The 13,114-nt window shown below is 51.0% G+C and overlaps 1 protein-coding gene across 1 annotated transcript in view; it reads left to right on the top strand.

Annotated features, from left to right (window-relative positions):
• Positions 1-7,161: 7,161 nt before the first annotated feature.
• Adamts7 (ADAM metallopeptidase with thrombospondin type 1 motif 7) overlaps positions 7,162-13,114 on the top strand; it is a 40,296-nt gene continuing 34,343 nt past the window's right edge. The window contains exons 1-3 of the mRNA XM_033756068.1: positions 7,162-7,569; positions 9,339-9,504; positions 10,386-10,582. Coding sequence (XP_033611959.1) covers positions 7,162-7,569; positions 9,339-9,504; positions 10,386-10,582 — 771 coding nt within the window. The remainder of the gene's footprint in view (positions 7,570-9,338; positions 9,505-10,385; positions 10,583-13,114) is intronic.

Raw genomic sequence — 13,114 nt, 5'->3', positions numbered from 1 at the left:
CTCGCTCCCCACTGGGCAGCGCTTCGCGCCCTCTCTCCCGGCGCTCCCCGGCCCAGCGCCGCCCAGTGGTGGGGAAGAACCCCGGCCCTCCGCACGGAGGTGCACCCCCAACCCTAGTTTCAGGTTTTGTTCTGAGACGGAGTCTCTCTGAGTCACTAAGTGGCCCTAGCTAGTCTCGAACTCTAGATCCTCCTGCCTCGGCCTCCCACAAGTCATAGGCTTCCAGGAATGTGCTCCCCGGCGCTCCCCGGCCCAGCGCCGCCCAGTGGTGGGGAAGAACCCCGGCCCTCCGCACGGAGGTGCACCCCCAACCCTAGTTTCAGGTTTTGTTCTGAGACGGAGTCTCTCTGAGTCACTAAGTGGCCCTAGCTAGTCTCGAACTCTAGATCCTCCTGCCTCGGCCTCCCACAAGTCATAGGCTTCCAGGAATGTGCTCTGAGCGCCTTCCTCCCACGGGGCCCGGGCACGAGTCCCCCGCCCAGCCCTGCCCCGTGTATTTCCTGCCTCTGCCTCCTAAGTGAAGGCTCCAGGCTCTGACAGCCCCGCTGTCTGCAGCTTCGGCGGGCGTCGCGTGCCTGGAAGCGGAGCTTAGGGGCACGGGGCTGCGGTGAGGACTGGCCGGCTGGGAACTGAACCACTCCCGGAAGGACTGCAGCCGGGCGCGGGGCACTTGGCCGGATCCTGGTGGGCACGAGGTCTGGCCCCGCAATCGGACGCGGGGTGCAGAGGGTCGACACTGAACAGCACCCAACCTGGGTAACGGTTTACTGAATCCTAAAGGACCTCAAAGGCATCACAGAACGGACCTTCACGCATGATCTGCCGCAGAGGGGCCGGCTCCAAGAGCTGAACCCGGGTTGGGGTTGGACCCCCAGCGGCATGTAGAAGTTGCTTGCCCCACTCCCAGGCTGGATGAGGTTGAGCCAGAGGCTGGGAGTGAGCAGCAGAAAGTCAGTCCCCAGGGAACACCCCCCCCCAGCCGGAAGTGGGTCCAAGCCCCTGGCAGCCGTGGGAAGTGGGGAAGGGGGGTGCAACCTCTTGGGATTCGCTTGAGAATTGATGTCAGTTACTTCGTGGCACAGGACAGAAGTTTGTATTAATCTTCCCGGCAGACCCCATAGAATTAGGGATCCCTGGAGAGTCTTGCAACCTGGACCTCTGTCTGGGAGTGGAGGCCACCAAGCACACTCCTCTGGTGATCTGGTCACTAAACTCTGCCTTTGTGCCTCTCTTGTCCCCAGTAGCATCCCCCCGCCCCCTTACTCAAGATCCCTGACCTGAGTCTGTGATCCCTTGCCTATTTTCTTTCAAGCCTAGGACCTACCTTTGGGGCCCGGGCCCTAAAGGGTCCCTTCTGTAGCCAAAAAGCACTTCCTGGGCTTGCTTTTAGGAGGCTACTGTTTCTTCATCAGGGACTTGCTGGGCTGCTGGGGCTCAGTCCTGTCTCCTATCCCACATGCTTTGCTGCCCATGTAGACATGCACTGTGCGCACCAGGAAGGAGGCTCATAGCAAGACAGATGTCACTCACATAACCACCCTACCTCCCTGCTCTGCTGCTTTTCTCACTTCGGCATGTGCTGCAGGTCATTTGAAAGCTGAATTTTAGCCCAGGCTCTTAATAGGGAGGTGAAGGTAAATACACTGTTGGCTTTTCTCTGGTAAGAAGCCCCACAGTGACAGTCTGCCACCCAGGGGTGGTATCCAAAGTATTTAACAGTGTGACAGGAGCTCAGACCCATCAGAGAAGACTCAGCAGAACAGACTCAGCCACAAACACTGTTCCCCAGGGAACAACCCCAGCCAGAAATGGGTCCACGCCCTGGTGAGAGTGGGGAGAGTGGTCCAACCTTATGGCATTCACTTGAGAACTGAGATCCTGAATGTCATTTACTTCATGGCACAAGACAACCATTTGTATTGATCTTCCAGGATGACCCAGTAGGATTGGGGAATGTCTGAGTGGCTCCCCTGGCCACTGAAGGTAACTTTAGCCCTATACGCTCAGTGCACACCCAAGTTGACTAGAACCTGCAATTAGGCTTTACCGGCACGGGGTAATGCCAATTTCAGCCACCAAAGTATCCACCAGCATCTACTGTAGACAGCCCTGAGATGGTTGTTAGATTTGTAATTGACTCTTCCCCTCTTTAAAAATATTTTAATGACAAAACAATACAAGCTCATTCTAAAAATAACTCAGAACAAAACAAGACAGTAAAGTCACAACCTTCTATAAGTATTTTTTTTTCTTTTGGTACTGGGGTTCAAACTTAGGACCTTGCACTTGCCAGGCAGATGTTTGCCACTGAACTGAAGTTCCAGCCCCTATAGGTAGGTATTCTTTTAACTAAAAATTTTATGCCATTAGGCAGAGATGACAAGTTTTTAAATAAATAGCTAAGGGGGCCAGGGTGTAGCTCAGTGATGGAGCACTTCTTTAGCATGTGAAAAGAAGGAAAGGAGAAACATAAGAAAAGAAATAGCTAAGAGCAATTTAGAACTTCTCTTGCTAATTTTCAATCATAATATGGCTCACATTTGCTATGTGCCAGCGATTGTATAAACATTCCTGTAGTCATGGTTTATGGTATAGCTATGTGTGATGGAGCTGGAATTTAAACCCAGACATTCCAGCTCCACAGCACACTAATCCTAATGGCCTTTACCCACACCATAGTGTTATTTGGCCCTGCTCATGGGTCTTTTGTTTCTGCAGTGCTGGGAGGATCGAACCCACCACTTGGTGCATGCTAGACAAGCACTGCACCACTGAGCTACACCCCAACCTCATTCATGCTTGTGAATTCAATGGGCTATTTCTTTACAACTCAACTAGAATTCCCATCTTGCAATATTTGCCTATTGTCTAGGGCAGGGATTGGGACCAGGACTACACATCCATGAGCGCATAGGTCCCTCCCTGGGAACAGGGACCATTTTCCCCAGCAGATAGCCCCTACCCTTCGTTTGAGGACACTGCTGTTCCTAAAAAATGTGCCAGTAGCTTCTGTCCTTCCACATGAGGACTTCAGGCTTGGGTTTCATCAATACCACCTGAACTTCTTGCCTTTGGCTGCCCTGGCTATGGTTTTCCTACTCTGGGAACTGTTGGTGACATTCATATATCAAAGGCTTGGAGAGTAGCTGTCGTCTTATTCTCTATCTCGTTGCTATTTCACCTCTCAACCTGGGCTGACCTCCTGTTTTGTGACCTGGATTCTCCATGCAGACTGAGGCTCAGAGAAGTGGCATGACTGACCTCATACAGCTGCTGCATGGCCCGCTTGTAATATGCCAGCAATTGTATAAACATTCGTGTACTCAGGGTTTATGGTGTAGCTATGTGTAGTGGAGCTGCGCCCAGGTCTTTCTACCTTCAAAGCCCATGCACTTGACAGTGTATTATGGTGTCACTCCATTGTCTTATTTCACAATATGTGTCTGTGCTAAGGGTAATTAATGTCTTGCTTCTTCTCTTCCTTTCTAGCTTTCCCCCACTTGTTGGAAGCCCTATGACATGGTCCTTACCCCAAGATGCCTTCCCTATCTCCACAGCTGGTTGTGTCCCCTATGTCAGGGGACATCTCAGTGGATCCTCTTTGATGAGGCATTTCTTCATTGCGATCCCTTCATAGTGTGTCTCTGCCCTCGGGGTGGGGGCCATAGATTCCCTGTGCCCACTCCTCTGTTTTAAGGCTAGCATGGTGTCTTTTGTATTTTTCTGATCTTTGGAGAACCTGATGCTGCTGCATGATTAGTAACCAGGGCCCACACACCGAATACCAATGCACCAGCCTTTTATTACAGAAATGAGCAGGGCTGGGGATTTAGCTCCAGGGTGCCGCTGCCTGCCTTGCAAGTTCAAGGTCCGGAGTTCGATTTCCAGTAGCAAAAGATAAAAAATAACAGAAATGAGCAAAAGAGGCTGACAAGGAGAGAGACTGCCTTGCAAATGGGGCCTCTTGGTGTGTCTCTTCTACATTTTAGTTAGAGATTCAATTTTTACGGAGTGAAAGAAAACACAAAGGTGATGCTCACAGGCAACCTACAGTCAGCCACAGTGTTGGGCATAATAGGAAGTGGCAGGAACTGAGGCAGGTCGGGGAGACAGGCCCCTCTAGAAAGGACCCACTCTTCCATCCCAGCTACTTCTGCCAGGTAGAAATTTAGGCCTGATATGGATGGATAATATGATTTTTCAAGAAAAGCTGAAAGTTGAAATTTTTTTATAGAATATCATGGGATTCTTGGACACTGTCAACTGACTAAATGTTTTTCAGTGCCAGCCAAAACAAACTAAAAAAAATGAATAGGCTGACAAAAACAAGTATTCAGGCTATGGATTGTAGTTGTAGTCCCAAACGCCTGATTAAGAGACCAGGGAAGTAAGTCACTTTAACTCATCACGCCCAGCATCTTTCAAGTGCAGTGGCCCCATCAGAATCCCTGGGATGTCTTAGGAAACTGCAGAGATTTCAGAGCCTGGGGGAATCTCTGGGTTGGGCCCTGGGCCTGAAGTTTTCAAAGCACTGTAGGTATGGATCTTGGGCAGCCAAGTTGACTCCAGGAAAAGATTCCTAATTTGCCTCATGGTCAGAGTTCCCCCAGGCTACTGATAGAAAAACATCTTCCTAGTCCTGCTTCCTGGCGATGCTGAGTCAGTGAGCCTGGGATGGGGCCTGAGACATTTCAAAAGACATTCCTGTCCAGGAAGTCTGGAAAATCTTTGCGCTCTCCCCCCCTGAAGCTCTGTGATGGAAAGACTTGCTCAGAGCCCCAGTCCACCCCACCCGCCAGGGACTCCCAGAGAAGGCTCTTTGTGGCCTGCCCACCAGGGCAGCTTTGGACAGTGAGGCCTGTAGCAGCAGACATACAGCTGGCATGTGCAGGGCATTCTCCATACCCGTGACACACGGGAGACATGGAGAGGGTGAAGTTGGCTCTGTAGTATGGCCAGAGGGAGCTTCCAGCTAGGCCCAGCCTCCCTGCCAGCTTTGTCGGGCAACAACAGAGTCCTGGTGTGACATCTGCAGGGGACCAGGCATTGCTGTCCCTGTTATTACTAGTGGGGATCCAGGTGCTGGGCATAAACCTGGTTGGTCTGGGAAGGACCTGGACCTGGGGGAGACCTCAGATAGGTGAATTTCCTGGTGGCTTCTCAGAGCCTGGGGGCTGCAAAGGGAAATGGAGGACAAGAGCATGAGTCCTGGGTACTCCACACCTCCCCAAAGCAACACTGCTCTAGTGTATATCGGTGTCCACATGAGATTCTTTTTGAGATTAGGTACGATGGTCAAAGAAGTTTGAAAAACTTGATGTAACCCAACTTCTTCCCATTAATGATGGGGAAACTGAGGTTCCCACCTCTGACAGACTGCTGAGAAAACAGGAATATTAGTGAAGAGATAAAAGCCATTCGGGAAATATAGTCAAATCTCAGCTCTGCCAGGCTCTGTGAGTCTCCCTTCTTTCAGCCTTCTTTCCTCTGCTTTCTCACCCGGAAGACAGTCTAGGATACAGTGGACTGTTGGTATCATTGGAAGCTCTAAAAGGTTTACCATCAGAGGTCCAGATCTTACTATAGGTATCTGAACCTGGCGTCTGTAACTAAGGACCACAGATTTCAGGGATCCGTAATTTGTATTAAAAAACTACATCTCTAATATTTCTAATCTCCAAGTGAAACTCATTATTTTCTTCAATTGTGGATATTACCAACAAATCTCAATAGCATTAGCAGCATCTGTGATTTTGCTACTGGAAGGGAAAAAAACCATTTTTCTTCTATCATTAGAGTTGAGGTAACCCACGATGAGATACACACTCATTGATACTTCAAAATTACCAAAAACTACATCTCTAATATTTCTAATCTCCAAGTGAAACTCATTATTTTCTTCAATTGTGGATATTACCAACAAATCTCAATAGCATTAGCAGCATCTGTGATTTTGCTACTGGAAGGGAAAAAAACCATTTTTCTTCTATCATTAGAGTTGAGGTAACCCACGATGAGATACACACTCATTGATACTTCAAAATTACCATAGTTGCCAAGTTTCCCATGAGGTCTTACTTAGCAAATTACTAAAGGACCATGTAATTTCATACTCTGCTTTTTTATTTTTTTCTTCTATACTAGGAAGGGATTCCTAGGGCTGCTCTACCACTGAGCTATATCCCCAGCTCTTTTCATTTAATTTTGAAACAGTCCTGGTAAGTTGCTTAGGCTGGCCTCAAACTTGGAACCCTACCGCAGCCTCCAGCATAATCTGAGGTTACGGGCCGTGACCCACTGCAGCTGGCTAGCTCTTGCATCTTGAAGAAACCAGAGCAGCTCCTTTGAAATGGTGAGTTCGGAGGTGCTTCTGGGTATCCTTCTCTAACTCCTGAACCCAGGAGGCTTGGAGACACCTGCAGCAACCTCAGGCAGGTGACAGCATGTTTTATAGTAACAGCTGTAGCCATCATCTTAGCCTCCAGGCTCAGCCAAGCAGCAGGCCAGGCACTGTGTGGAGAAACAGTTCATCTACTCCTCACAGCCCCGAGAGTAAGTTCTATTATTGTCCTCATCTTGCATATTCAGTCAGCGAATATCTCCACTTGCAGCACTTAATGTCTTTGCCTTTGTAGAATTTACACTGGGAGGAGGGGGAGAAAACAAATAGAAAACATAATGAAAATGTGTGTTAGAATCCTGGGGGGTAGAGATGGTGGAGTCAGCATTTTGTCTCACTGAGGAGAAATGCAGCGCAGGCAAGCAGGTGAAGTTAGCCTGTGGGAAACCAGGAAGAGGGCTCAGAGTGAGAACAGATGCAAATCCCTAAAGCAGGAGCCAGCCTGGCCTGGCCAGGAACCTCAAGGATGCCATGGCTGAGTGCAGGGATGCACGGAAGCATAGATGGAGGCGAGGTTGGGGCCATTCCCTCCTTGGGGACCATGTGCCACCACCAGAACTGTGTCTGTCACTCTGAGAGGGAAGCAGCTGCAAGTTGTGAACAGAGGAAGACCTTGGTCGTCAGATCAAGATCCCTTTGGGGTTCCCGGGGTGGATAGTGTGGCACCTGAGAAGTCACCAGAGATGAAGTGGCAGAGTTAGTAGGCACACGGCAGCACCTGAACCCAGGCATCTTGGCCCAGGACCCTCTCACAGGGATCCATGGTCATGGTTCTCTCTCTCCCAGCAGGACTTGCACCTGACAGCCTGGAGTCATTGGACATCGTGCACCCAGTGCGAGTGGATGCAACTGGTACCTTCCTGTCCTTTGATCTCTGGCCACGCACGGTGAAGAAGCGGGCAGCGCTAGATACAGATGCAGATTCAGGGCCTGTGTCCCATGCCACACCCACCTTCTTCCAGCTTCACTATCGCGGACAGGAGCTGCGCTTCAACCTCTCAGCCAATGCGCAGCTGCTGGCACCAGGCTTTGTGCTCGAGGTGCGGCGCACGGGTAACCTGGGCCACACGCACATCCGGCCCCACACACCTGCCTGCCACCTGCACGGCCATGTGCAGGACCCACAGCTCGAGGGTGGCCGGGCAGCCATCAGCGCCTGCGATGGGTTGGTGAGTCAGGGACCCTGCGTGGTCTGGTGATTTGGTCATGCACTGTGTCTTCCTCTGCTAACCTTGTGATAGCACAGGGCCTGTTCACTGGGACAGCAGGTTCCAAAGTTTTACCTGAGCCAGAATTACCCTTGGGTTTTGACAAGCCGGTGTGGGTTTGCCCTTTTGAGAATGTCTCATGCAGCACGGATGCTGCAGGACCCACCTGGAACACCACTGTGGAGCTGATCATTTGACCTTCTGGGTTTGGTGTCAGCTGGGCCTGCTCCTCCATAGACCCCCTTAGTCTTCCCTGGACAGAGCCCCATCTTACTCCCTTTCCTCATCACTGAGACAATCCCCAACACCCACAATGTAAAGGAGGTTTATTTTGCCTCGTGTTTCAGTACATGGTCTGCAGGCTCCAAAGAAGAAACAATGGCAGAGAATGAGAGAGAAAATGCTGCTCACCTCATGGCAGACAGGCCAAAGGCAGAGAGAGTAGAGGGCATAGCCAGGGTAGAAAATAGACCCTCTCAGGCCAGGCCCTACCTCCTAAGAGTAAGTCAGCTATAAGTCCCATCATCCAGTCACCTTCGACGAGCCTCATGTCTGAGCGTATGAGGCTCTTGGGGGACATCTAGATATAAATCGCAAACCCTCCCCTTGCTCTTTAGCCTGTCTACAAGAGGCTTCAGGCCCCTCAGCCCCTCTGCTCAGATCAGAGCTCTGGGGAAAATAGACCTCAGTCTCTGGGCCTTGCACCCTCATTGCCTCCCCTGCTATAGCTGTCAGAGACACTCGTGCTAAGGTGGGTGGCACTGGGCCCCATTCTGCTCCTGCTTTGCGCCCAGTGCTGCCCTCCCAGCTCTGAGGTTGGGGTGTGGGAGCATTGGAGATAGGTGTACATTCTTGGCCATCTACTATTCCCATAGAGCCCTCACATAGATGTCTCGGGTGAAGGATAAGTGGTAGCAGAGATCCTAAGGACAGGGCAACCCCAGCACAGGCTGCAGAGAGCTCAGGCCTACATTCAGGCTGGGTCTCTGGTCTCCAGTGGATGCACTGGCCTGCCCTCCAAGCTCCTTGGGCCTTTGTAATCCAAGCAGGGAGAGATTTGGTACCAGAGAGGGGAGATTTAAGGGAGGTGACACCGTCATCCCTGTTGGAGTCCCGAATATCCCAGGGAGGTGGGCTGCCTTAGGGTGCTCCCCACTCTCTCCCTTTTCTGGATGGACTTGCCAAGGCGCCTCTGTCTGTATCCCACCTCTGGCCAACCCAGGGAGTGGTCTGTTCTGGTTGCCGTGGACATCCTAGTGGCTTGGATGTGGGCAGGGTTGCTTGTGGAGTGACCACCACATCAGTGATGCCTAGGGCACATCAAAAGGTCTGGGCAGCTGGGAGGGGCACAGTGTCTGGAGTAGCAAAGTAGCCTGAAGGCCTGGGCAGGGCATGGGCTGCTGGGCTGGAGTCAACATATGGGACTCTGTAGAGAGCATTGTCATCAGATTTAGGTGCAGACTGTTTCTCTCTCCTCGTGGGGTGGGCCTGGGACACAGCATCCTAAGAGAGGGACTCTGAAGTCTGCTTCAAAGGCTATGGCTGTGCAGAGGGCAGAAAGGACATTCCAGAGGAGGACAGAGTATAGACAGAGGTCCAGAGGGAGAGAAATGCTATGCCTCTCTGAGGCAGGAACAGGGCGGGTTCAGCGGGGCAGGACAGATCTTGGGTGGTGGGAAGGGCAGCCAGGCACCAGCCCTCCCCATGTGACCCTGCTGCTTCCTTCCCAGAAAGGAGTTTTCTGGCTGTCTGGTGAGGACTACTTCATTGAGCCCCTGGATGGGGCTCCAAACCAGCCCGGCCATTCACGGCCCCACGTGGTGTATAAACACCAGGCCACTGAGAGGTGGGCAGACCAAGGGGACATCCAGGCTTCACACACCTGTGGGGTACAAGGTATGCTCATCCCCTATCTTGTGGCACTGGAGGGCCTAGGCACTTAGAAGGACAGGCAGAAATGTTGCCATAGTCTGGGTCTTTAGATGCCTCTGGACCTGGCCTGACCTGCTCTCGCCCCGCACTCCACGTCTGTCTCTCTCCTTTCCCCCTCCACACGGCTATAGCATCACTGACTCTGCCAACCACTATTCCTCACGTGTCTTGGCCAGCCCCAGCAGGGCCCTTGGCCAGATGCTCCCTCCCCTCCCTGTTCTGTGTTGAGAACAACTGGCTGTGTCACTGGGAACCAAGAGTACAGTACCTAGGGCCCCCTCTACAGAGTGGCCATAGTGACAACCAGTCCAAGAAAAGAGCTGACTACTGAGGGCTGCTGAAGTCTGAGGACTGCTTGGCTAACCCTAACCTCAAGCTGCCCACCACTCCGGTCTCTGTTTGCTGGAAAAGTTGTCCACACAAACACACCTCTCAGCCTCAGTTTTCCCAGCTTTGTGAGTGTGCTTCCTCAGGGCAGCAGACCCTCAAGTGGGGTCAGCTAAATTGAGTCTTGGTCCTTCCAGGGTAGAGAGGTTAGACCAGGGGTCTGCATATGGTATCAGGGAAAGAAACGCAAGGAGACAGGCCAGCCTTATATGGGCAAGGTCACCCTGAAGGTACATCAACTAATCCTATTTCTAGGAGTGATCCTAGAAATCAGGATCAGAGAAAGCAAATCACCAGGCAAAGGCCACGCAGTGCAGTCTGGGGCAGCCCCAGAAAGGGAATTGAGCCTCTCCCTTCTGATTCAGTTCTGTTCCCACTGTGCCAGAGACAGCTCATTGGGGAAAGGCCCTAGGGACATGGGCCGTGGGCCATCTAACCCCCCCCCATTGGGTCTTTAGTGTCCCCAGAGCTGGAGCGTCAAGAAGAGGACTGGGAGCACTCACATCCATGGAAGCCACAGCGGCAGAAGCGTTTATACAATGGCTCGGTCAGCAAGGAGAAGTGGGTAGAAACCCTGGTGGTGGCTGATACTGAAATGGTGAAATACCACGGGCGGCTGCAGGTGGAGAACTATGTGCTGACCATCATGAATATGGTGAGGCCATCGCAGTGATAGCGATGATACTTGGTGTGGGAGGCAAGGCACTGCAGTGGATGGCATTCAAGGTGGGTGTGGGGCAGAGTGGCTAGCAGGCTGCACCCCAGACCTGGGTCTAGGCTCCAAGCAGGAAGGAAGCAGTTCCAGGTTCCCAAGTCCATGGGGGGACACGGCCTGATGGGGCACCAGGAGAGAGCAGCAGCACGGCACAGACATCATCCACCTGCATGACACATGTCCCTCCCCTGATATTGGACACCTAGGGTGCCAGGCAGCACTTACTTATCCAGCTGGCACTTGGGAAGGGAAGGGGACACCAAGATGGTCACTGTCCTGTGCTAACTGGGAAGCTCATGGACCATGTGGTTCATTCATCCTGCCCTGAAGTAAACCCTCTTCTGTGTCCAGACCTGTGCTGGGTGCTGGGGACACAGATGTGCCCTGCCTAGACTTGTACATGCATTAGAAAGAGAGGAATCTATTCAGTTCTTGGTCAGTCATCTGGTTACTTTGAGCAAGTAGCTCATCCGTGAATGAGGGAGGAGGGTAGGACCTCAGGGGGCTGAAAATCTGCTCTTAGTCCCACATGATACTTGAGTCAACAGGGCCCCAAGAAGTGAGTGGCTTGCCACCCAGCAGAGCACTAGAGAGCTACATGGGCACCAAGTCTGTTAGGGCTCCCTGACATGGAGCACTGTGGATCCCAGAGCTGGATGGCAGGGCCAGTAGTGCCCTCCCTGAGCCTTTGAGCAACCAGGCTGCTCCTAGGGCCACTGGAGAAAGATCTCAGCCCTCGTGCTCTCAGCAGCCCCATACAGGCCTCTGCATAGCCCTGCCTCTCTCCAGCTATGAGCTTCCACAATGCAACCGTGTTCTAAAAGCCCTACCTGTAAGCACATGAGGATCTTGGAGGACATCTTCATATACACCATAACATTCCACCCCTATCCCCTGCAAGACTCGTGCACATCCTTTTTGTAAAATGCATTCAGTCTGTCTCTAAAAATTGCCAAAGATCTAACAGTTTCAGTATTGCTAAAAAGTCCAAAGTCCCCTCTGAGGCTTAAGGCAAACTTAGCTTTGAGCCCCTGTAAAAATCAAAAAAAGTTAAACACCGCTGCCATACAGTGGCACAAGGTAAACATTCTTCTTCCAAAAGGGAAGAATGGAGATAAAAAGCAATGTGACCAAAGCAACTCTAAAACACAGAAGGGCAAACATTAAATCTTGTAACTCTGTGCCCAGCACCCAGGGCAATCTGTGGTATAATGTGAACTTCAAATAGTTTGGACAACCCCACCTCTAGTCATTGCCAGTGATTGTAGACCTCGTGGCTTTTCTCTTGGGGTGACTCTGCTGATTGCTTATAGCTTTCCTCAGACATTCCCTGTTCCTGGCTTCTCCATCTTCCTGGAGTCACCACTGTGCTTTTGGCTTCGCTCTCACATCTTCACATACAGCCCTCTCAGGGATACACAGCCTGGCCTCCCAGGCCTTTTTCTAAAATCTGCTGAAAGTCTCCATGATTGTACAACTCTTGTATCATCCATGCCTTTAAAACCGACACCACATGAATGATGCCAAGTCTAACAGTAGCCAGGCCCTTTTGCATCGTGGCTGCAGGGGCCTCCAAGTGCCTGGATGTTTGAGCACCATGAACAGAATCCCAGGAAGCCAGTTTCCTAGGTGTCTTCTCTCTACAGGGTACCCTAAGGCTCTCTTCTCAAAGCAAAGTCTTTCACTTTTGCAATTTTGAGCCTGAGAAGTTTGGGGTCTTGCTGATTCCTTACATGCCATTAATCCATTTTTCCTATTGTCCTGATTCAAAGTACTTGGTTTCTTTTTAATGCTAATCTTTTCATCCAGGTTCTCCTGTTTCCATATTTACAGACCTCAACTTTGTAGGACCTTTCCTTTTCAATGGGAACTTCTAAAATCACTCAGCTGTGCTATTTGCTCTTGATTCTCAGTGTAGAGCAGGCTAAAAGCCCTCAGCAGTACCCCTGCCACAGCCTAAAGGTTGGGCTGCCTTGAAACTACCTCTGCCAGATTAATTAATCCTCTTTCCTTAATTTGTTTCTCCTGAAAAGCCTCAGGACATGAGCAAAATGTAGATAAATTTTCTGCCAGAGCATAACATACATGGTCTGGAGTCCAAATGTCAATGGAGTCTTTGTTCCCTACTGAAACCTCCTGAGCCTGGTCTTTACTGTCTGCCTTCTTATCAGCATTCTGGTCTTCTGAGCTCTGCCCAGAATCTCTAATCATCTTCAGACCTTTTCAAACTTCTGTGAACCATTTCCAAAGGCTTCTGAACCTCCTGGTCAAGTAGTGTCATGGCAACAAAACCACTTCTCTGGTATCAAATTCCTAGTCACTTACTTCATTGCTGGGACAAAATACCCAACATCCACAATTTAAAGTGGAGAGGGTTTTTTCTGGCTCACATTTCAGTCTATGATGAGCTGGCTCCAAGGCAGGACAGCATGGCAGAGGAGAAGCTACTCATGTCATGGCAGACAGAAATCA

The sequence above is a fragment of the Fukomys damarensis genome, unplaced genomic scaffold (assembly GCF_012274545.1).
Source record: "Fukomys damarensis isolate Sample0158 unplaced genomic scaffold, DMR_v1.0_HiC HiC_scaffold_25, whole genome shotgun sequence".
Classification (NCBI taxonomy): domain Eukaryota; kingdom Metazoa; phylum Chordata; class Mammalia; order Rodentia; family Bathyergidae; genus Fukomys; species Fukomys damarensis.
The sequence above is the reverse complement of the archived record's forward strand: the minus strand, read 5'-3'. Positions and strand labels throughout refer to the sequence as shown.